The sequence below is a fragment of the Notechis scutatus genome, chromosome 3 (assembly GCF_049901735.1).
Source record: "Notechis scutatus isolate UNSWTSFEM ecotype Mainland chromosome 3, rNotScu1.2, whole genome shotgun sequence".
NCBI classification, from domain to species: domain Eukaryota; kingdom Metazoa; phylum Chordata; class Lepidosauria; order Squamata; family Elapidae; genus Notechis; species Notechis scutatus.
The window spans coordinates 8,036,237-8,060,233 of NC_142011.1; the positions used below are offsets into that span (position 1 = coordinate 8,036,237).

Here is a 23,997-nt window from a genome sequence, read left to right on the forward strand (position 1 = left end):
TTTGGGAGAAATATTCTGCCCTTTTAATATTTCCTAGGATATTTCATTTTTCTAGGAGAGGGGTGGGTTTTAACTTCCAACAGAATATAACTATAATTCATATGATTAAATTATTTTATAATTAACAAGACATTTCTTGACAGAACAATTAGTGGTAGTTTGCCTTTGGATGTTATGGGTTCTCCAATACCAGAAATATTTTTGCACAACCGTTTATCTGAAATGGTATAGGGCAGTGGTGGCTAACCTTTTTGGGCTCCTGTGCCAAAAATTGCACGCTTGCGCATGCGTGCTCACATGCCAGCACCCAGAAGGCAACCTGCGTGGTGTCCTCCACGCACCCTGCGCATGTGCGCGCACTCCCCCCACGCCGCCCCTTACCTGCACTGCGTCTCACAGCTGATTTTTTTTGGCTGGTTTGAGGCCTTTTTCGGCCTCCCAGAGGCTTGAAAAAAGCCTCTGCAGGCTTTGCAGACTGAATAATAGGCCCGTTTTGTCATTTCCTGTAATACCGGAAGTGACGAAACGGGCCTATTATTCATCCTGCAAAGTCTGCAGAAGTTTTTTTCAAACCTCTGGGAGGCCGAAAAGGCCTCAAACCAGCTGAAAGATCAGCTGTGAGGCGCGTGGATGCGCGGTGCCATAGGTTCGCCATCACGGGTATAGGGTTTCCTGCTTGAGCAGGGGGTTGGACTAGAAGACCTCCAAGGGCCCTTCTAACTCTATTCTGTATTACTCTGTATATAACCCACTCATAAATTCCTTACCCCCCACCACACACTAGCAAAAACCTTTTGTATTTTTGAAAAGGAAAATTTAAAAAAGGAAGGCCATTGTACAAGTCAGAACGGGCTGGGCTGAAATGTATCACGAAGGTTCATTTAGCAATAGAAGGCAGAAAGGGATTTTCCCCTGTTCCTTCTTTCCCTCCCTCTCTGCTTTTCCAGTTTGTACACCTTGTTGCTGGTACGGCTTACCTGCTCTGGGGAACGCCTCCGTGGGTTTACGAGAAATCCCTTTGCTGCATTCCAGAAGGAGTGCAAACCTATGTTAGCGTGAACGGGACTTGCAGCTGGGGAAGACAGAGAAAGGCAGACTAACTAGTTGATTCGTTCCCTGTTTTCAATCCTGCGCTCGACCATGGCCTGCAAAACAGATCCGGTGCCCGGAGCCAATTGTTCTCTTTACACCAGCTTGTGGGATTTTCAAGCCCGAACCAAAACGGAGTTGACTTTCCAAGCAGGGGACTTGTTTGAGGTGATTCAGAAGACCGGGGAATGGTGCTGGGCCAAGCAGGTGGATGCTCAGGGAGGAAGAAGCGAGGAAGGCTACGTTCCCTACAGCTATCTCGCCAAGAAAGAGACGGTAGAGACGGAGCCGTAAGTACTAGCAGGTTGCAACTCAAATCTTCAGTAGGTTTTGGTGGCGAAGTTTAAGGAACCCTGTTGGCGCAGTGGTTAGAATACAGTATTGCAGGCAAACTCTGCACACTGCCAGCAGTTTGATCCTGACCGGCTCAAGGTTGACTCAGCCTTCCATCCTTCTGAGGTCAGTAAAATGAGGATCCAGATTGTTTGGGGGGCAACACGCTGACTCTGTAAACCGTTTAGAGAGGGCTGTAAAAACACTGTGAAGTGGTATATAAGACTAAGTATTTTATCCTCCCCTACCCCTACCCCTACCCCTATTCTATTCTATTCTATTCTATTCTATTCTATTCTATTCTATTCTATTCTATTCTATTCTATTCTATTCTATTCTATTGCATTCTATTGCATTCTATTGCATTCTATTGCATTCCATTGCCATGGCGGCACAGTGGTTAGATTGCAGAATTGCAGGCCAACTCTGCCCACTGCCAGCAGTTCAATCCTGACGAGATCAAGGTTGACTCAGCCTTCCATCCTTCCGAGATCATTGAAATGAGGACGCAGATTGTTGGGGTCAATACGTTGACATAAATTCCCCAGAGGATGCTATAAAGTACCGTGAGATGGTATATAAGTCTACTCTAAGTGCTATTGGTATTGGGGCCTTGATGCAGTTTTGTGCAAATAAACATTGGCTGAAAGGAGAACTTGAAATCCAGATGTTTTTTTCAGACTGTTTGAATCGTAACTGGCAGGGAAATGGGGCACCCAGAGAGACTACAGCAGTCTTAACTACTTTTAAATGGGGTGGGGGGAGGAATTCTGGGAGTTGAAGTCCACACATCATTGAAAGGGAATAAGGGCATCCAGAGAGGCTAGAGCAGTGTTTATCAATCTTACAACTTCAAGATGTCTGGACTTCAACTCCCAGAATTCCCCAGCCACCATGGCTGACTGGGGAATGCTGGGAGTTGAAGTCCACACATCATTGACAGGCAGGGAGGTAGCCAAAGAGGCTGGAGCAGAGCTTCTCAACTTTAGCACCTTTAAAGTATCCGGCTGCTGGCTGGGGAATGCTGGGAGTTGAAGTCCACACATCACTGACAGGCAGGGAGCTTCTCAACTTTAGCACCTTTAAAGTATCCGGCTGCTGGCTGGGGAATCCTGGGAGTTGAAGTCCAGGCATCTCAAAGCAGCCAAGGTTGAGAAGCACTAGATTAGATCATCAACATTTCACACACTCCTCATCATCGTGTGAATCTTCTTTCAGCTCCTGAGGTTAACCAACATCTTTCCCTGGACATTTTTTTTCACGGAAAGGACAATGGTTCCAATTCAGCTTGTTTTCCAAGAAGCATTCTCCAAACACACCAGTTCCCCCAGTTTCCCCTCCCAACCTCCCAACTAGCCCGCTAGGAAATCCATCCCACGCTTCACATCACTGCCGCACATAGAAACCAGGCTGCAGACAGCTCAAGTCAGCCAGCCAAGCTGTATAGAGGTGGAAACTGCAGGCGCAGCAACGATGTCATAGAAAGCGGAGAGGAGCAGGAATACATGGCTCTCCAGTCCATCATCCCCTGCTCATCCCTCCCTCCCCGCCTTGTGAAAAAGATTGTTAGAATAGATGGATGAGAATCTGATACAATTCACCATTTCTTCTTCTTTTTCCCCCTCCGCCGTCCCCGTACAGGTGGTTCTTTGGGCAAATCTCTCGCTCAGAAGCGGTGCTTCGGCTGATGTCGGAAAAAAACAAATCCGGTGCTTTCCTGGTTCGGATCAGTGAGAAAATTGGAGCGGATTTCGTACTTTCAGGTAAGACTTTGTGCTGGGGAAAAAAACATACCGGATTCTTGTGTTCTGAATTCCTCACAGGTAAATCCTCCACTTCACCTGTTTGTTTAGTGCAGGGGTGTCAAACTCAATTTCATTGAGGGTTGCAGCAGGGTTGTGCTTGACCTTGGAGGGCCAGGGGATGGGTGTGGCCATAGCGGGCGTGGCCATGACAGGTGTGGTCGGAATGGGCGTGGCCATGGTAGGTGGGACTCATGTCAGGGGGCACCTGTGGAGTCCAAGTGCTAACCCTCCCCCATTCTCATTCTCATCTCCTTCCTTCCTTCTTTTACCTTCTCTTCTTCCTTCTCCTCTTTCGTTCTTTCTCCTTCCCTGCTCTCTTCCCGTGTTCCCTTCTTTTTCTTTCCTCTTTCCCTTTCTCCTGTCCCTTCTTGCATGCTCAAATGCAAAAGGGGAAACGTTTCTCCTTTTGTTTTGTTTCTAATTTGTTTTGACAGCCTTCTCTGCAAGGGTGGGATCCAGCCGGTTCAGGCCAGTTCTAGCAAACTGGATGTTAAATTTACATCTGGTTCGCTGAACCGATAGTTGAACTGACCGGCTGGCCCAGCCTACCCTGAACCTCCCCTCCCAGGAATCTCCACCCAGCCCGTTTTGGATGGAGATAAGTGCAGGATCCATGTGGAGGCTCTGGGAAGATGAAAATGCGGCCCTCCCAGAAGTTTCAGAAGTCCCGAAACAGGCTTGTTTCCGGCTTCCGGGGGGGCCTCTGGAGCCCAGGAGAGGCCATTTTCTTCCTCCCAGGTGTCCAAGGGAAAAGTCTCTGGATGCTGAGGAAGGCAAAAAATGGCCACGTCCACCATAGCCACACCCACTCAACGACCAGGGAGAGAAATGGTGGTTGAGATTTTTGAATCCCACCCCTGGCCCCCTGCCAGCAAAAATGGAGCCGGGGGGGGGTGTGTTTTCACTGGCAGAGGCACCACGGGCCGGTCTGTTTCCAGGCGGGCCCCGTGGGCCAGATCTAAGCACCCAACGTGCCCTGAGTATGACACCCTTGGTTTAGTGACCATCCTAAGTTACAACAGCACTGGAAAAAAAAATGACAACCAGCCCTCTCATTTACATGTGTGACCTTCCCAGCTGGCTGTCATGCCCCTGTCGGAGTCTGAATCCGAGGAGGAAGACGAACAGCTGACAGGAAGTGGGAGGGTGGCTCTGTTAGCTGTGGAGGAAACTGGGGAAGGGCAAAGTCCGGCTGGGCAGAGCAGGAGAGAGGTAGAACAAGGGAGAGGGAGTTCAGAGGAAAAACCAGGCCCACCACCCCTCTTCATCCAAGGGCACACAGGGAGGAACAGAAAAGAGAGCAACGTGGGTTGCATGGCTTATGGGGGACGAGTGGGTCCTGATTCCCTTCATTAGGCACACCTGGGACGAGAGTTTAAAAGAGATGCAAACTGAGTGCGGCAGCAAATGTGAATTTATCTTGTGTTGACTTTGATTTTGCCTTGATTGGACTTATAAAGTTACAGTTTCTGTTGACTACATTTTGGACTTGATTCTCTGCAGCCAAAGGCTGTTCCTGGTAGAGTTTTTCTCCAGCCCAGAAGGTAACCAGGACATTGGGGGACTCCTACTGATTATCTGACTGTGTTGCCTTTGTGCTACGCCCCTTTGGGTCATCACACTGGCTTCCGCAAGCGAAGTCGGAATGGGGGGAATCCAGATTTGCTTAATGGCCGCGTGATTCACTTAACAACTGCACTGATTCACATAGGAATGCGGCAAAAAAGGTTGTAAAATCAGTCATGAGTCACGTAATTGTGGTCATAAGTTGAGGAGCGGCCGTAATGACTAGGAGATTTTTGGCCTCTCGGAATAGCTTAGAATAGAAATGGGAGATCTGACTCACCCTCTAAAACGACTCTTAAGAAGACAGAGGAAATTAGAAGGAAGGATTTAAAAAAGGGCTATCTCTTTGGGCCAGAATTTGCAAAACTTTTAAGTGGGGCTGCAGGATTAAAAGAGTCAAGATAATGACCTCAACTATGTTAATTGAGCCCACTCCTCTTTTTAATGTGCATTGTACACTGGTAAGTGTAAAAAGAGGGCAGGGCATGGTCTGTGGCATGGTCAGAGTTGAATTAAGGCAGCTTTAGGATGTGTGGACTTCAGTTCCCAGAATTCTTGGTGTTCCCTCATCTTAAAGTTGCTGAAGTGGACAAACACGGATCTAAAGACTTCATTAAAATAGATGCCAAATATTTCCTTGCTCCTTCTTCCTTCCTTCCTTCCTTCCTCCCTCCCATCTTTTCCTTCCTCCCTCCCTGCATCCCTTCCTTCCTTCCTTATTTCCTTCCTTCCTTTCCCCCTCTCTGCATTCTTTCCTTCCTTCCTTCCTCCCTCCCTTCCTCCATCTTTTCCCTCCTCCCTCCCTCCCTCTTTCTTTCTTTCTTTCTTTCTTTCTTTCTTTCTTTCTTTCTTTCTTTCTTTCTTTCTTTCTTTCTTTCTTTCTTTCTTTTTCTTTCTCTTTCTTTCTCTCTCTCTCTCCCCTCTCCCTCTCTCCCTCTTTCTTTCTTTCCATTCCTATTCTACAAGGCAATTCAAACTGAGCAAGAATTGGAAGCATTTTCAATAGGTATTTCTGGGTCTCCTTGCCAATTTCCCAAAGGTAAACAAAGGCACAGGATGGCTTCATGAACACACGCCCTTGTTTTCTTGGGCAATAGGATTGGAGTGGTTTGCCATCCCTTTCTTCAAATATCACATTTTGATTTCGCAACCCTGCCTAGAAGATTTCCTCATGGTCTCCCATCCAAATATTAACCAAATCTGACCTGACTTTGTTTGATTCATGATCAATCAGGGCTGGCTAGATGTTGCCATAAATGCTCTGATCCTAAAATAATCCGCTTTTATTCCAGGATCCCCTTATCACTTAACCCCTGAAATCCTGTCTTCTTTCCCTACCCATTGCAAAAAAAAATCCGCAAATCACCTTATTTGCTCTTTTCCACAATGCAGCCCCCAGCAAGCCAGCATCTTATCCTTTCTTCCCAGTGGTGGGATTCAAAACTTTTTACTACCGGTTCTGTGGGCGTGGCTTGGTGGGCATGGCTTGGTAGGCGTGGCAGGGGAAGTCTACTGCAAAATCTCCAGTCCTTCCCCACCCACTAACCTGCTTTCCAGTTCTGTTCTCCTGTGCAGGGTAACAAAAGAAGACCCAGCCAATCAGCTGGGACTCGGGAGGCAGAGAATAAACGGAGGCGGGGCCAGTCAGAGGTCGTATTCCAAACTACTCAAAATTTCCGCTATCGGTTCTCCAGAATTGGTCAGAACCTGCTGAATACCATCACTGCTTCTTCGTTATGGGGGACAGTAAGCAACCGAAGCCTTTAGAGAGAGGGGGGGGGTTCTGAATCCACCCCCCCCCCCCATAATAGTCTTGTTTTAAATTTGCTTTCCTGAATTTGACAGTCCGCGATGGCAACCTGACCAGACACTACAAGATCTTGAGAGACGGCGAGGGGAGGTTCTACATGAACGGAACCAGGACGTTCCCTGACCTGCTCACCCTGGTGACGTGTTACAAGGAAAAGGTTCTTACTCACGGCTTGAAACTTCTGGCTCCCTGCTACAAGGTGAGAGAGGGCTGGACACCGGATGCCTTGCAGGCTTGGCAACTTGAAGACTTGCGGACTCCAATTCCCAGAATTCCCCAGCTAGCAAGTTGCCCGAGCATGGCTAAGCTTGGGGGATTCTGGGAGTTGAAGTCCACAAGTCTTAAAAGTTGCCAAGATTGGACACCCCTGACCTACAGCTTCTGATCTTCACCTGGGGACGAGGAGAGACTGGTTTTCAAGTGTCCAACTGGCACTCTCAGTTGTATGTGGCACGCACCTGGGCGTGGCACGCACCTGTGGCGTGCATGTGTGGCGTACATCAATTGCACGCATTTATTGCATATGGTCTGCATTGTTTGAGCCGTGGTGGCGCAGTGGTTAGAATGCAGTATTGCAGGCCAATTGTGCCAAATGCCAGCAGTTTGATTCTCACCGGCTCACGGTTGACTCGGCCTTCCATCCTTTTGAGGTCGGTAAAATGAGGACCCAGATTGTTGGGGGGGGCAACACGCTAACTTGTAAAACCGCTCAGAGAGGGCTGTAAAAGCACTGTGAAGTGGTATATAAGTCTTAAGTGCTATGGCCAGGGGGGGGAATTCAAAAATTTTTAACAACCGGTTCTGTGGGCGTGGCTTAGGAGGTGGGTGTGGCTTGGTGGTCATGTGACTGGGTGAGCATGGCTTGGTGGTCATGTTATTGGGTGGGCGTGGCCAACTCAATATCACTCACATCGAGGCACGCATCTCCTTGCCTGGCCTCTCATGACTGTGGGGATGCTGCAACAGTCGTAAGTGTGAAAAACGGTCATAAGTCACTTTTTTCAGTGCCATTGTAACTTTGAATGGTCACACAAGCAAAGCACCAGCAAAGGAGGGGAAAAAAACTCCAGAGATGTTCCAGAGACAGGAAGTCTAGTCCTGCCAAGAATGTAATAAGGGTTAACAGAGAGGCAGTTTCTGTAAGCAACACCAGAATGTTTCCTTCCCGCCTTCCTTACAGGATTAGGCCAGTAATTTCTTCTAACAACCGGTTCTCCGAACTGCTTAGAATGTTATAACCGGTTCTAGCGAATAGGTGCGAACTGGTAGTATCCCACCCCTGGCTATTGCTATTGTTTATATATGTGTAGGCCAGTCTCAACCTTTGCAACGTTATGATGAGATGGGTAGCGATTAAGATAGTCCTTGATTTACAAGCATTCGTTCGTTTAGCAACCGTTCAAAGTTACAACAGCACTGGAAAAAGTGACCTGTGGCTCATCCTCGTACTTACAACAACTGGAGGTCCCGTGATCAAAATCCAGGTGCTTGGGAACTGGCATGGATTTACTGGTATGCATATAAAAATACAACCAGGGAGTCATTTCTAGTATTTTTTTGTTTAATTCCTCCTTCAGAATGGGTGGAGCGGAATATTTGGAGGCCTTTCTATTTTTTATTGTTTTTTTAATGTTGGTATTTCAGATTTATTTTTGTGCCTCGGGGTCTTAACCCACCCTTTCCCTCCCCCCCCCCCCCAATCTGCCTCCTCAAACTAGCGTTGCTATGGTACGGCCTGTGAAGTGAGCTGACCGATATCTCCACCAGGTGGCATTCTGCTCACCTTAGCCCAGCCTTTCTCTCTACCTTGGCGGCTATATAAGTCTGGACTTCAATGCCCAGAATTCTTCAGCCCAGCCATGCTGGCTGTGGTCGTCTTGGAGTCGAAGTCCACACCTCTTAAAATTGCCACCTTTGGAAAAACACTGTCTTAGCGACTGGATCTCCTTTGATGGAGGCAGCAACCAATCGGAGATGTCAGAGGAAAAATAGGATCTCTGTGGGCTATCATGGGATGATTTAGGAATTTAAGGATCCTAACCAGAGGTGGTGAATTCAGCAGGTTCTGACCAGTTCTGGAGAACCGGTAGCAGAAATGTTGAGTAGTTCAGAGAACCGGCAAATATCACCTCTGTCTGGCCCTGCCCCCATCTATTCTCTGCCTCCCATTGAGCCCCAGCTGATTGGCTGGGTCGTCTTTAGTTGCCCTGCACAGGAGAACAGAGCTGGAAAGCAGGTTAGTGGGGTAGGGAGGGAATGGGGATTGTGCAGTAACCTTCCCCTGCCACACCCAACAAGCCACGCCCACAGAACCGGGACTTAAAAAAATTTGAATCCCACCTCTGATCCTAACCACATCCTTAAACGAGGCTCAGAAGTAAATGTTTCCCCGGTTGTTAGGCAGGATACAGCTGTGAAAATAATACAGCAATCTTCCCTGCTGGAAGGCTGCCATTCTACAAGGGAGAGGGGGCTGCATCTTGGGGGTTGCACGCTTTCCCTTTTGCTGTATAACCGCTTGGGGAATTAGGGGAGGGGGAGGAATGGGCCCAGCAGGCTGCCTCCTCTCCCAGCCAGTTCCAGCCTGTTCATCGCGGTCCTTTTCATCACAACTTTGTGCCATTGGATTGGCTAATTGTGGACATGGGTGCCAGGTGGGGGCTAAATAGAGGAAATTAGCTGAACATTCCCCACGGGAACTTTCAGACTCTGCTGGACTTCTCTGCAATCACAGTAAAAGTTAGATCGGTCTGATCTAAGCATGGTATACAAAATCATACATTGCAATGTCCTACCTGTCAATGAATACTTCAGTTTCAACCATAACAACACAAGAGCAAACAATAGATACAAACTCAAGGTTAACCGCACCAAACTTGATTGCAGAAAATACGACTTCAGCAACAGAGTGGTCAATGTCTGGAATACTCTACCTGACTCTGTGGTTTCTTCCCCAAACCCCAAAAACTTTAACCTTAGACTATCTACTATTGACCTCACTCCTTTCCTAAGAGGTCTGTAGGGGGCGTGCATAAGCGCACCAACGTGCCTACCGTCCCTGTCCTATGGTTTCTTTTATTTTTCTTTTATTTTTCTTATATGTACCCATTTCATGTATTCGTAACTATGTATACACTTATACTTATTATCTTGTAAACAATTGACAAATCAAATCAAATCAAATCAAATCCAATAAATAAATAAATAAATAAATAAATAATTCCTTTTGAAATACAGGCTGTCTTTAGCCCAACACCCTCTGCTGCCTGGAGGTTTGTCCTTGGGCGGGAATTTCAATCGCCCCTTCCTCTAGTCCATTACTGGGTTCCTTTTTCTCAGCTAGGCCATCCCCAGGACAAGAGGGGGGGGGGTTTCTCTCCATCCCGGAGGCTACTATTAAGTCTAGCGCCTCTCAGTGGGGCCCCATTTGGATTCCCAGTGGCGAAAGTGGCCAAGAGGCCTCCAGCGACTGAGCTGGTCCAGCTGGCAAAAGGCGACTGGGGTTTTTAGCCTTCTTGGGCAGAATCCCCAAATTCTCTACCAGGGCAGCACTCACTAAGCATCTGGTGCACCCCGAGTCTGGAAGCGCCTTTAAGGTACATTCTCTGCCCTCTCCCCGGGAATCGTATCTCTAAAGAAAAAGCCAATGCAATCCTAAATTGCATTAACAGAGGGATACAATCAAGATCAAGTGAGGTACTAATACCACTCTATATAAAGCCTTAGCAAGAGCACATCTAGAATATACTGCGTCCAGTCTGGGTCACCACACTATAGATAAGAATTGGAATTAGAATTAGAATTCTTTATTGGCCAAGTGGGATTGGACACACAAGGAATTTGTCTTTGGTGCATAAGCTCTCAGTGTAGATAAAGAAAAAATAAAATTCATTCATCGAGAATCATAAGATACAAAACACTTAGTGATAGTCATAGGTTACTAATAAGCAATCAAATCATACTAGGAAACAAATAAAACAATATAAATTGTGAAGATACAAGCAACACAGTTATAGTCATAAGTGGGAAGAGATAGATACTAGGAAGTGTTATTATAAACTAGTAGTAGAGGAATAATAGTAATACAGTTTTAGTAAATAAGTTGATAGTGTTGTGGGGATTAGTTGTTTAGCAGAGTGATAGCATTCGGGGGGGGGGGAACCGTCCTTGTGTCTAGTTAATCTGGTGTGCAGTGATCTATAGCGTCGTTTTGAGGATAGGAGCTGAAACAGTTTATGTCCAGGATGTGAGGGGTCTGTAGATATTTTCACAGCCCTTTTTTTTGACTCGTGCAGTATACAGGTCCTCGATTGAAGGCAGGTTGGTAGCAATTGTTTTTTCTGCAGTCCTAATTACCCTCTGAATTCTGTGCCTGTCTTGTTGGGTTGCAGAACCAAACCAGACAGTTATAGAGGTGCAGATGACAGACTCAATATTTCCTCTGCAGAACTGGATCAGCAGCTCCTTGGGCAGTTTGAGCTTTCTGAGTTGACGCAGAAAGAACATTCTTTGTTGTGCTTTTTTGATGACGTTTTTGATGTTAGGTGTCCATTTTAAGTCTTGAGATAGAAGCTAGAAACATGAAGGTCTCTACTATTGATACTGTGTTGTTTAGTATTGTTGGTGGTGGTATAGGAGGGACTTTCCTAAAATCTACCACCATTTCTACAGTTTTGAGTATATTTAATTCAAGATTGTTTGGTTGCACCACAAGGCTAGTTGCACAAACCTCCTGTCTGTATGCAGATTCATCGTTGTCTCGAATGAGACCAATCACTGTTGTGTCATCTGCAAACTTAAGTACTTTAACAGAGGGATCCTTTGAGATGCAGTCAGTGGTATAGAGAAAGAAGAGAAGTGAAGAGAGCACACAGCCTTGGGGGGCTCCTGTGCTAATTTACAGGTATCAGTTGTGATTCTGCCTAACTTCACCTGCTGCTTCCTGTCTGTTAGGAAGCTTATGATCCACTTACAAGTGTGTTCAGGTACCACTAGCTGGTTTAGTTTAATTAGAAGAGTGTCTGGCATGATGGTATTGAATGCTGAGCTGAAGTCTACAAAGAGGACCCTTGCATAGGTCTTTGGAGTTTCAAGATGTTGTAGGATGTAGTGCAGAGTCATATTAACAGCAGCATCTGTCAATCTATTTGTTCAGTAGGCCAATTGCAAGGAGTCTCACGCAGGGTCTGTGATGGTTTTCAGGTGGGCCAGCACTAGTCTTTCAAAAAAATCACTAGTCCATAAAAAAGAGGTCGAGACTCTAGAAAAAGTGAAGAAGACAATAGCCAATATGATTAGGGGACTGGAGACTAAAACATATGAAGAACGGTTACAGGAACTGGGCCTGGCTAGTCTAGGGAAGAGAAGGACCAGGGGAGACAGGATAGCAGTCTTCCAATATTTGAGGGGCTGCCACAGAGAGGAGGAAGGGGTCAAGCTATTTTCTAAAGCACCTGAAGGCCAGACAAGGAAGAATGGATGGAAAATTGAACAAGGAGAGACTCAACCTGGAAACAAGGAGAACCTTTCTGACAGTGAGAACAATCCACCCATGGAACAGAAGTTGCCTTCAGAAGTTTGTGGGAGCTTCATCACTGGAGGCTTTCAAGGAGACTGGACTGTCATCTGTCAGAAATGGTGTAGGGTCTCCTGCTTGGGTAGGGAGTTGGACTAGATCAGGGGTCTCCAACCTTGGCAACTTTAAGACTTGTGGACTTCAACTCCCAGAGTTCCTCAGCCAGCTCAACATTGACAACTTTAAGACTTGTGGACTTCAACTCCCAGAGTTCCTCAGCCAGCTCAACGTTGACAACTTTAAGACTTGTGGACTTCAACTCCCAGAGTTCCTCAGCCAGCTCAACATTGACAACTTTAAGACTTGTGGACTTCAACTCCCAGAATTCCTCAGCCAGCTCAACATTGACAACTTTAAGACTTGCTTCAACTCCCAGAATTCCTCAGCCAGCTCAATATTGACAACTTTAAGACTTGTGGACTTCAACTCCCAGAATTCCTCAGCCAGCTCAATATTGACAACTTTAAGACTTGTGGACTTCAACTCCCAGAATTCCTCAGCCAGCTCAATATGACACTTTAAGACTTGTGGACTTCAACTCCCAGAGTTCCTCAGCCAGCTTTGCTGGCTGAGAACTCTGGGATGAATCCAAATTAAAGTTGCCAAGACCCCTGGATTAGATGACCTACAAGATCCCTTCCAACTCTGTTAATCTAATCTTAATCTAATCACTAGGGATCACGGGAGTATTAGAGATTAGAATGGGCCACTTACCAGAGGGTCATAGTCAGAGTCGGTATCGGTCGACCACTGGTCTCCCTCCAGTGGGATGGCAGTTCCCTCCTCTTGTTTAAGCGAGTGGGTGACCTCCATGACCTTCCAGCTCTTCAGGGTCGTTTGCTTCACGTGCGGTTGCTGCTTTGTGGCTTTTCTCCCTGGCATTTGGTCCCTGTTCTTAGCAGGGCACTTAGCTTGGCACTCCGCTGCTCGGTGTCCCTCTGTGCCGCACTTGAAGCAGGCGGTGGAGCACGTCGGCTGGACTTGGCCTTTGGCTGCCTCTCTCTTCCTCTCCGGAGGCGATCTCTTCCACACTTTGCCCGAGCGGTACCTTTTACGAGCTTGGTCGATCTCTACTTGTTCGGCTAGCACATACCAGTCATGGAGATAAGATGGGTCTCCTCTCGCGATGCAAGCAGCGTACAGGTCGTTGTTTAGCAGCCCATCTTTGAAGTAACTCACTAGGATGTCTTCTGGCCAGTCAAGACGACAGGCTAGGTCTCGAAATTCCTCAGTGTACTCGGCCGCCCGCCGGCGCCCCTGCCGTGCAGTTTTTATGCGGTCTTTGGCTTTGCAGTCGGCCAGGGGGGTCTTCGAATCGCCACCGCCGTAGAGCCGTCATGAATTGGTTGAAGTTTCTCAACTCAGGGGCACTCGCGTTGTGGAGGGTGACCGTCCAACTGGCCGCGGCCCCCTCTAGTGCCAGCATGACAACCCTCACCTTGGCTCCTTCGGTGGTGGATCTCGTGGCTGTACTCCTGCATGTAGATGAGAACGTGGACCAGGAAGAACCCTAGTTGTTGAGGGTCTCCATCAAATTTCACACCGAGCGGGGGGTTCTTCTGTCTTCGAGGAACTGCCCTGTCAGCCTCAAAATATCTTCTATCTTTTGCATCCTATCTGCTGCATCTTCCCTGCTGCCATGCTCTTTCGGCTGTCATTAGCAACGGTGGGGTGGGGGGACTTGGAGGGGAAGAGAGCTGGAGGTGTTTTGCATTCCTTTACTGTGGGTAAGCAAGGGGAGGGGGTGTATGAATTCTTGTCTTTAACTTTCCATTTCCTTGCTAGCTTCTATCCCCTTTGCGCAGCTGCGAAGTTTTATCAAAATATGTCAAGGTCAACAGGCAGAGGCCTCATCACCACCTGAAGATGCCCACATGATCATATTCAGAACTTTTAATTGGAAGAATCATTTGGACTTTGGGGGGTGGGAACAATTCCATTCCTTTGTATATGTGATCTGCGCGCCAATTCCTCAGATTCGGAATTCAATCTGTAGCTTCCACTTTGACTTCCATGGATTTGCTCTAAACCATGGAGTCTGAGTATTTCTTTCTTGGATTTTGAAGGGAACGCACACTGACATTATTCCGAATCTCCCCATCAGCCCACCCGGAGAAAATATCAACTTTTCTTCCAAGGGGGTTTCACATCATGTCATCATCTCCAGCCAGCGATGAAGACGACCAGGGAGCTCCGGGGTGGGGGCAGCCGATGCTGCTACCAGAGATGCCAGCCGCCGACCTGCTGGCCGACCTTACTCTGGAAGAAACCCCAGCTTAGAGGCCCAGATGGTCGTTAGGTGTTGGATGGAGGGATCCCGAAGGCCACCCCATTCCTGGGATCACTGTAAGTCGAAGAGGTGCGAGGGAACGGCTGTGGCAAGAGAGGGAGGAGATGGAATGCAGGCTGGATCAAGCCAGGCAATTCCTTAAGGACGCTTCTGAGAGGCCCGGCATAGCTCCAAGGTATGAGGGGGAAGGGGGAGCGAGTTCAGCCTGGGGAAGTCGGGCTGCCCCCACCCCCCTAGCTCAGCCTACGCCAGCGCAGCAGCCGGCTGCCGCCCGGGGGGCCCCAGCAATAGGTGTGATCCCTGGAAGAAGCAACCCGCCCCCGTTAGATGTGAAGTTTGGAGGAAATCCCAAGGATTTGGAGTTTTTCCTGGTACAAGTCGGGAGCTATATGGCAGAATATGAAAGGGATTTCACCTCTGAAGCAGCCAAAGTGAGATGTGTTACCAGAACCCTGGAAGGGATGGCAGCAGACTGGGTGGTGACTTTGTATAATGATAACTCCCCACAACTGCGGAACCTCAATGTTTTCATGACTGCATTGAGGAGGAGGTTTGAGGACCCTTTAGCGGAGAGAAAGGCCAGGATCAGAATGAAGACCCTAATCCAAGGGGGGAGATCGGTCGCTGACTACACCCAAGAGTTCAGACAGCTGGCATACCACATCCGAGGCTGGTCCCAGGGGGCCCTGATAGAAGCCTACAAAGATGGCTTAAATGAAGATATATACCACATGTGCATCTCCAGAAGGGATCCATACGACCTGCAGCTGTGGTACTTGCTAGCGGAAGAAGTGGAAATAGATCTAACCCGGAGCAGACGCAGAGGAGGCCCCGTATGGAGCAAACCGCTCCCCCCATGTCCCCGAGAGGCCCCAAACCCTCGGAAGGGAGGAGTGATGGCAAGAGCCAGATCCACTGCCTGTTTTCGTTGCGGGAAGGAGGGCCACCGGATTGCGGATTGCCGGGTCAAGCTGGATCCAAAGGGAGTGCGGGGCCCGGGGAGAAAGCCCGAAAAACCCCCAGCCAAGCCTCGCAAAACCGGGCTAAAGGTAGGGGAGGTTGTAGAGGTCGCCCCTCCGGCGGGAGAGGAGCTGGGACCTCCGACTCCCCTCGACGAGAGCGAGACCGACTCGGAAGATGACGTCCCGGTAAGTCGTAACAAAGTTCCCCTGGGAAACGTTCAGCTAATTTCCTCTATTTAGCCCCCACCTGGCACCCATGTCCACAATTAGCCAATCCAATGGCACAAAGTTGTGATGAAAAGGACGGCGACAACAGGCTAAAACTGGCTGGGAGAGGAGGCAGCCTGCTGGGCCCATTCCTCCCCCTCCCCTAATTCCCCAACCGGTTACAGCAAAAAGGGAAAGCATGCAAACCATGCAACCCCCCCACCCCCAAGATCCAGCCCCTCCTCCCCTTTAGAGTGGCAGCCTTCGGGCAGGGACCTGCCATGCCTTCTCTCCCCCCACCCCCAACAAAAAGAAAGTCCTGTTTAAAAGGAAGTTTTGCATTTCAGGTCAAACAATATCAGCATTCAGCATCTTGAAACTACCTGCAGAAATGAAGCTTTGCAGCTGTTCTTCCTTTTTTTCTTTTTTTTCTTTTTTTTTTTTGGCAAAATAAAAAATGCAGGGCAAGAGATACACCTAATCCCCGGCTTAGGACCACAGCTGAGCCCAATATTTCTGTCGCTAAGCAAGACTGTTGTGAAGTGAGTTTTGCCACACTTTACAACCTAGCTTGCCACAGTCGTTAAGCGAAGCACTGCAGTTGTTAAAAGCTAGTAGCACCATTGTAAAGCGAATCTGGCTTCCCCTTGGCTTGTCAGAAGGTCACAAAAGGGGGAACTGCATGACCCCCACCCCCAGGGACACCGCGACCGTCATAAATATGAGTCGGTTGCTTAGCGTCCGATTTTTGATCACGTGACTGTGCGGATGCTGAGCAATGGTCGTAAATGTGAAAAACGGCCCTATGTCATTATTTTTTTTAGGGCCGTAGCCTTCGAACGGTCACTAAACAAATGGCCGTAAATCGAGGACTACTTGAAATTGGGAGAAGAAAAGTTGCCAACGGTACACGAAATAAATCTTGGAGAAAATGTAACCCCCGTTTTGACTTTCTTTTTGACCCAAGCCGGAGCCAAAGGCCATGCCCCACTGGGATAATTGGGAGAGGCCCAAAGAAGAATTCCGTCTGATCCGGAAGTTGGACTCAGGCTACTTTGGGCAAGTCTACGAGGGACTTTGGAAAGAGAAAGTGAAAGTTGCTATCAAAGTGTTACAGAGAGGTAAAGTAGAGTCATGGAAATGAAAGCCAGATGATTTGGTTTAGTTTATTGTCATTGCGCCTCGTGCAACGAAATTAAACACCGTCTTCAGTGTACATTGTGACTATGAAAATAAACACAATCACACATTCGATACCAGTGGTAGCTAACCTTTTTGGGCTCCTGTGCCAAAAATTGTGCACGTGCTGGCACGCTCGCACTGGCGTGCCAGCACCCAGAAGGCAATATATGCCCCCCACGCCTCTATGCATGCGCACGCAATCCCCACCCACCCACTCCCGCCACCCCTTACCTGCACTGTGCCTACAGCTGATTTGCGGCCAGTTTGATGCCTTTTTTTGGCCTCCCAGAGGCTTGAGGAAGGGCTTCTGCAGGCTTTGCAGGCCGAAAACTAGTCCCGTTTCGTCACTTCTGGTATTTTCGGAAAAACAGGAAGTGATGAAACGGGCCTAGTTTTTAGCCTGCAGAAGCCTGCAGAAGCCCTTCCTCAAGCCTCTGGGAGGCTGAAAAAGGCCTGAAACCAGCCGAAAATCAACAGTGAGGCAAGTTTGCCTGCAACTTGTGTGCTGGCACAAATGGCTCTGCGTGTGGCACACGTGCCATAGGTTCACCATCCGTATAGAACCGTTTCTATACATTGAATTGAAAACCCCAGATGTTGCATTAATATTGGACTATACAGTAGAATTCTTTAGGAGCTACTGCCCTGGGATAGAAGCTGTTTTTCAGCCTGTTTGTCCTTGTTTTTATTATCCTGTACCGTCTGCCAGGTGGTAATAGTTAAAAAAAAAAGGAACCCAGGATAAAATGGATCTTTGAGAATGTTTTGAGCTTCCTTAAGGCAGCGGGAGCTCTAAAGCTCTTCCAAAGAGAGGAGAGGGCAACCAATGATCCTCTGGGCAATGACGTTAACCCTCTGGAGTGCTTTCCTATCTGCCCCTGTGCAATTGGCAAACCATACAGAGGGGCAGTAAGTTAAGATACTCTCTCTGATGATGAGATTCATCCGCTGGAGCTTTTCAGGCAAATGAAGCCCCACCCCCTTTTTTAAAATACAGGTAATCCTTGACTTATGAATCCTTGACTTAAATACAGGTAATCCTTGACTTAGCGGCTGTTCGAAGTTACAACAGGCCTCACTTGTGGTCGTAAGTCGAGGATTACCTATACACCCGGAAAAGTAATCAGGAGTTGAGGTATACCAGAAGGGAGAAATTTACCATTGCTTTTCGTCCCATCCCAGCCGATCTGACGTGCCAGGACACCTTCAGAAATGAGATCGAGGCCCTGAGGTTGTTGAAGCACAAGAACATTCTTTCCCTCTACGCCATCTGCTCGGCCGGGGATCCCGTCTACATCATCACTGAAATCATGACCAAAGGGAACTTGCTCGCGTTCCTGAGAGGTAAGACCAGAAAGGTAAGAACCAGAGGCCTCCAAACTTGGCGACTTTTAAGACTTGTGGACTTCAACTCCCAGAATGGAGTCCACAAGTCTTAAAGTCTTAAAAGTCTCATCACTTCCTGTTTTTCTGAAAATACCAGAAGTGACGAAACGGGATTAGTTTTCGGCCTGCAAAGCCTGCAGAAGCCTTCCTCGAGCCTCTGGGAGGCCAAAAAAGGCCTCAAACTGGCCGCAAGTCTTAAAAGTCGCCAATTTGGAGACCTCTGAGGTAAGACCACTGCCTTTTTCCTGGTTCCGCCCCTCCGTCCAAAAGTATCCATAGCTAAGCCTAGATTTTGCCCAAAATGAGGACAAAAGTGCCTTGTGAGAACATCAGCAACCCACCCCACAGAAGCTCATCAGAAGACGGCCTGTTCACAAAATGGGGTTATGGTCCATTGCATCCTCCTTGGTGGCCAAAAGTGTGCAGCCGCTGCCAAAAAAAAAAAAAAAAAAGCCAACAGAGTCCTAGGCTGCATAAACAGAATAGATAGAATCAAGATCACGTGTTAAGTGTTAATGCCACTTTATAATTCCTTGTTAAGGCCACCCTTGGAATACTGCATCCAGTGTTGGTCGCCACGATGCAAAAAAGATGTTGAGACTCTAGAAAGAGTGCAGAGAAGAGCAACAAAGGTGATTAGGAGACTGGAGGCTAAAACATACGAAGGACAGTTGCAGGAAGTGGGTATGTCTAGTCTAATGAAAAGAAGGACTAGGCACTAGGGGAGACATGATAGCAGTCTTCCAATATCTCAGGGGCTGCCCCAAAGAAGAGGGAGTCAAGCTATTCTCCAAAGCACCTGAAGGCAGGACAAGAAGCAAAGGATGGAAACTCATCAAGGAGAGAAGCAACCTAGAAATAAGGAGAAATTTCCTGACAGAATAATTAATCAGTGGAACAACTTGCCTCCAGAAGTTGTGAATGCTCCAACACTGGTGGTTTTAAAGAAAAGATTGGATAACATTTGTAGGGTTTCCTGTCTAGGCAGGGGGTTGGACTAGAAGACCTCCAAGGTCCCTTCCAACTCTGTTATTCTATTCTAAGTCCTTCTCTAGTCTTTTCTCCTCTTTCCAAGATGTCTATGGAGATGCTCAGTCCTCCAGGTCATGGTTGTCCCAAAGGTGCTTTTTTCCCCAAGAGGCCACTGGACTTTCTGGGTTTTTTTTGAAGACATTTCACTGCTCGTCCAAGAAGCTTCTTCAGCTCTGACTGAAGATTTCCATTCCCCACCATCCACCTAAAAACCTCTGGCTCACTAGTGTGTGGTCCCTTGTAATGGGAGTCTCCTTTTGATGCCCATGGGCACCGGGTTGTCTAATGACCTACATTGGGGTTGCACTAGATGACCCATAAGGTCCCTTCCAACTCTGTTAATCTGTTAATCTATCTTTCTTTGAGCTCCGTGTGTAAGATGCCTCCTCTTGCTATCTCCATCTAAAAAAAAAGTGAAGCTTTTTTTGGGGGGGGAACTCATGGTCTGGGGGATTCTGATGTCACTGTCCGTTTCTTCCCAGGTCCAGAGGGAAAACAGATGAAGCTGGTGGAACTGGTCTGCTTGGCTTCCCAGGTGGCCCAGGGGATGAGCTACCTGGAATCGCAGAATTTCATACATCGGGATTTGGCTGCCAGGAACGTCCTGGTGGGAGAAAACTATATTTGCAAAGTGGGAGATTTTGGGATGGCCAGGCTGATCGAGGTATTTTTCAATGAGACGCAACAGCATCCAGAGAAATAAGATTTAATCCAGGATTTAATCCAGAAAGGCCAAATGGCAGAATGAATACGTCCAGTCAAACTTTATTTCCATTTAAGACTGGTAATCAAGGATTACTGGATAGGTAATCCTCAATTTACGAGAGAGAGAGAGGTAGAGGTAGAAATATAAATAGATGGATGGATGGTAGATGGTAGATAAATGATAGATGGATAGATAGATATAGGGAGGGAGGGAGACATAGATAGATAGATAGATAGATAGATAGATAGATAGATAGATAGATAGAGAGAGAGAGAGAGAGAGAGAGAGAGAGAGAGAGATAGATAGATAGATAGATAGATAGATAGATAGATAGATAGATAGATAGATAGATAGATAGATAGATAGATAGATAGATAGATATGGATAGATGATAGATAGATAGATATGGATAGATGATAGATAGATAGATAGATAGATAGATAGATAGATAGATAGATAGATAGATAGATAGATAGATAGATAGATAGATAGATAGATAGATAGATAGATAGATAGATAGATAGATAGATAGATAGATAGATAGATAGATAGATAGATAGATAGATAGATAGATAGATAGATAGATAGATAGATAGATAGATAGATATAAATAGATGATAGATAGATATAGATAGATAGATAGATAGATAGAGATAGATAGATAGATAGATAGATAGATAGATAGATAGATAGATAGATAGATAGATAGATGATAGATAGATAGATTAGATAGATAGATAGATAGATAGATAGATAGATAGATGATAGATGATAGATAGATAGATAGATAGATAGATAGATGATAGATAGATAGATAGATAGATAGATAGATAGATAGATAGATAGATAGATAGATAGATAGACAGACAGACAGACAGACAGACAGATATTATAGATGGACAGAGACAGATTCAGATCTCTCTATACTGCATCAACTTATTTGGCATTGTTCTATAGATAGATAGATATAGAAAGATTTGGATCTGTCAATATATACTTTATTATTATTGCTGAAAAGTTAGGGATGGTGATTGGTCAGTTTTTTAAATAGCTTTTAGTGATGTTTAAAAGTATAAAGGTTAAAAAAAAACCAAACTAATGCAAACTAAGAATAATATGAAAAATAAAAAGGAATGTAACGTATCCCTGGTATTACAGGTACTCCCCGACTTAACAACCACAACTGAGCGCAAATTTTCTGTTGCTAAGCGAAACGTTCGTTAAATGAATTTTGCCCCATTTTACAACCTTTCTTACCACAATGGTTAAATGAATCACTGCAATTAAGTTACTGACGTGGTTGTTAAGTGAATCTGGCTTCCCCATTGATTTTACTTGTCAGAAGATCGCAAAAGAGAATCATATAACTCGAGGACACTGCGACCGTTATAAATATGAACCAGATGCTGAGCACCCAAAATTAGATCCTATGACCCTAGGGATGCTGCAACGGTTATAAGTGTGAAAAACGGTCGTAAGTCACTTTGTTCAGTGCCATTGTAACTTTGAACGGTCACTGATTGAAATGTTGCAAGTCGAGGACTACCTATAATGTTCAGAAACTGTGGATTATGACCCCGACACTTGGTCCCTTGATTGGACCTTGTCTGTACATAACAGATCCCTTTTGGGGGGGATCGAGAAATGTCAAGTTTTCCAAAGACACCGTACAAAGTGGATCACCCTCTGTTTCTGTCTTTGCAGGAAGATATTTACCTCTCTTACACACAGAGCTTTCCTTACAAGTGGACCGCACCGGAAGCCCTTTCCTGCGGATGCTACTCCATCAAATCGGACGTGTGGTCCTTCGGCATCCTCCTGTATGAAATCATGACCCGCGGGCAGAACCCGTATCCAGGTATGGGGACTAGAGTACAGAGCTTGGTTGGGTATCCTTAGGACCTTGTCAGAGTGTATTCACGAACTGAAATAGAGCTTGGTAACAAGATCAGCCAATGAATAGCCGTAGCAATTAAATCAGCCAATGAGGACAGTTTGGAAACTGAAACTAAAAGTAGCCTAGGCGTGGCTACGTTAAGCTCTGCAGCTCTGAAGCTATGTCGAGCTCCGAGTCTGTCTATGGAGATGAAACTGCCTCCCTCCTCTTGCTTGCCTGCTGAATTAAAGTTGAAGATGAAACTAACTTGCTTGCTTGCTGAAAACCGGAGCTCTGCTCTGAACTTGCAACCCGTTTCTGTTGGAGTTTGCTCCCTGTTGGAGAAATCTACAACTGGTATTGTAAAATCTACTTATTACCGTGTTTCATATAAGACGAATTAAATGAGGCACCTAATTTACACAAACTTTAACTCTGTTTTGTGCTGGCTGCTGGTAAATTTAAAAAATAAAAATAATTAATTTGGGAAAGCGATCTCACTATCATGAAAGGTTTAATTGATTCACTAACCCAAAGAAGAAGATGATGATGACAGCGGGAGGCAGGAGTCACTCTCTTCCCCTCCCTCGGAGGGCCTGAGTCAGGAGTCGCTACCGCCGGTGCGGCCCCAGTCCTGCGTCGCCTCGGGAAGGGAAAGGCAAAGCGCCTTTTGCCTTTCCCTTCCCGGCGGCGGGACTGGGCCGCTCCGCGGCAGTGACTCCACACCATTTTTTTCAGAGGGAATCTGACTCGGTATAAGCCGAGAGGATTTTTCAGCACAAAAAATGGGCTGAAAACTACATTATACTCGAGTATATACGGTATGTTTATAAAGATGTTAAATGAAGCGCATCAGCCATCTGGGTTTGTTTTTCTGGTGCTGAATTTTCACTGCAAAACTCTCAAATCAGATCAGCCTTCTCCCTTCTGGATCCCTTTAGAACAGGGTGTCCAACTCAAGGCCCGGGGCCAGATCCAGGCAAGGTACTTAAATCTGGCCGGCAGGGCCAACCTGGAAATAGCAAAGGACCGGCCTGCAGCGCCTGTGGCAGCCAAACCGTGGTGTGTGGACCCTCTGCACTCTACCAGGGTGCTGCTGGAAGCCGTCCAGGCTGAAAACAGGGCATGGGGGGTTCCCTCTCTGATTGATTTACTTAGCAACTGCGGCAAGAAAGGTCGTAAAATGAGGCAGAACTCCTTGAATAAGTATCTCACTTTAACAACAGAAATCTTGGGCTCATAAGTGGTGGTCGTAAGTCGAGGACTACATCTACTGCTCTCCGTGTATTTCATGCCATACGCGGAATACGTCAATAAGGCTGCGTTTTCCTTTCCTTTTCCACAGGCATGAGTAACTTGGAGGTCTCCACCAAGGTTCAAAATGGCTTCCAGATGCACTGCCCGCCCAGGTGCCCCCCTGTCATGTACTCCCTAATGTGCCAATGCTGGAACCTGGATCCCAACCAAAGGCCCGACTTCCAGAACATCAGAGAACTCCTCCAGAAGTTCACCAGCTACGAGAACTTTGAAGCTTTCTCTTAAACTGCCCTTCAGTAACTGGGCAGAAGTGGTACCCCCAACACACCATCACCTGACTACAAGGGGTAGAGGAAAAGATCAAGGTGATTGACATATTATCATACCATCAGCCCTGTTGGGAAGGAAAGGATGTAGGTTTAATCCAAAAGGCTTTGAACCTAGAACGAAAGAGGCGTTTCCTAAAGGTGAGGGTAGGCAACCAATGGAAGAGCTTGACTGTGATGACCCAGGGTGGGATACGAAACAAACACGGCCACAGGAAACAGGTTAAGCCCCTTTTATTCCTTCACTTTGCTTCCAAGCTCCAAATATCTTTGACAGAAGACAAAAAACTCCCACACAAACAGTTACATGAAGAAGGAAAAAAGCAACCCAAACCAGGCAAGATAAGGGCTGGAGGAGGTCCACAGATAATGCACACTGGGAAGGACGCCAAATTCAGAGAGGAACCATAAACTAGAGATATTTCCACGCTTTGTTTCCAGCGCTCGCCCATATGCATGTCCGTCCTCTTATCCAGTTGTCACAGCTGCAGCCCATGAAGAGGATCAAGGCCCTCTCCTCCCCAGTAGACCACGTCTCTCCCTTATCCTGTCCTCCCTGTGTGCCCTAGGATGGATAAGGGATGGGCCTCAGGGG

General features: G+C 46.9%; 1 protein-coding gene across 1 annotated transcript; it reads left to right on the forward strand.

The window, feature by feature from the left end:
* The first annotated feature begins 950 nt into the window (after positions 1-950).
* Positions 951-23,997, forward strand: PTK6 (protein tyrosine kinase 6). The gene is made up of 8 exons (XM_087959151.1): positions 951-1,379; positions 3,064-3,185; positions 6,639-6,802; positions 16,605-16,758; positions 18,002-18,163; positions 19,720-19,901; positions 21,648-21,801; positions 23,165-23,997. The coding sequence occupies exons 1-8, from the start codon at positions 1,141-1,143 to the stop codon at positions 23,359-23,361; spliced, it is 1,374 nt and encodes a 457-aa protein (XP_087815277.1). The 5' UTR covers positions 951-1,140; the 3' UTR covers positions 23,362-23,997.

Excerpts from the sequence above, each read along its gene's own strand:
- PTK6 (XM_087959151.1), top strand. The coding sequence starts at position 1,141 with ATGGCCTGCAAAACAGATCCGGTGCCCGGAGCCAATTGTTCTCTTTAC. Across the intron at positions 1,380-3,063 it reads GAGACGGTAGAGACGGAGCC|GTGGTTCTTTGGGCAAATCT; the intron begins GTAAGTACTAGC and ends GTCCCCGTACAG. Across the intron at positions 16,759-18,001 it reads TATCAAAGTGTTACAGAGAG|CCGATCTGACGTGCCAGGAC; the intron begins GTAAAGTAGAGT and ends GTCCCATCCCAG.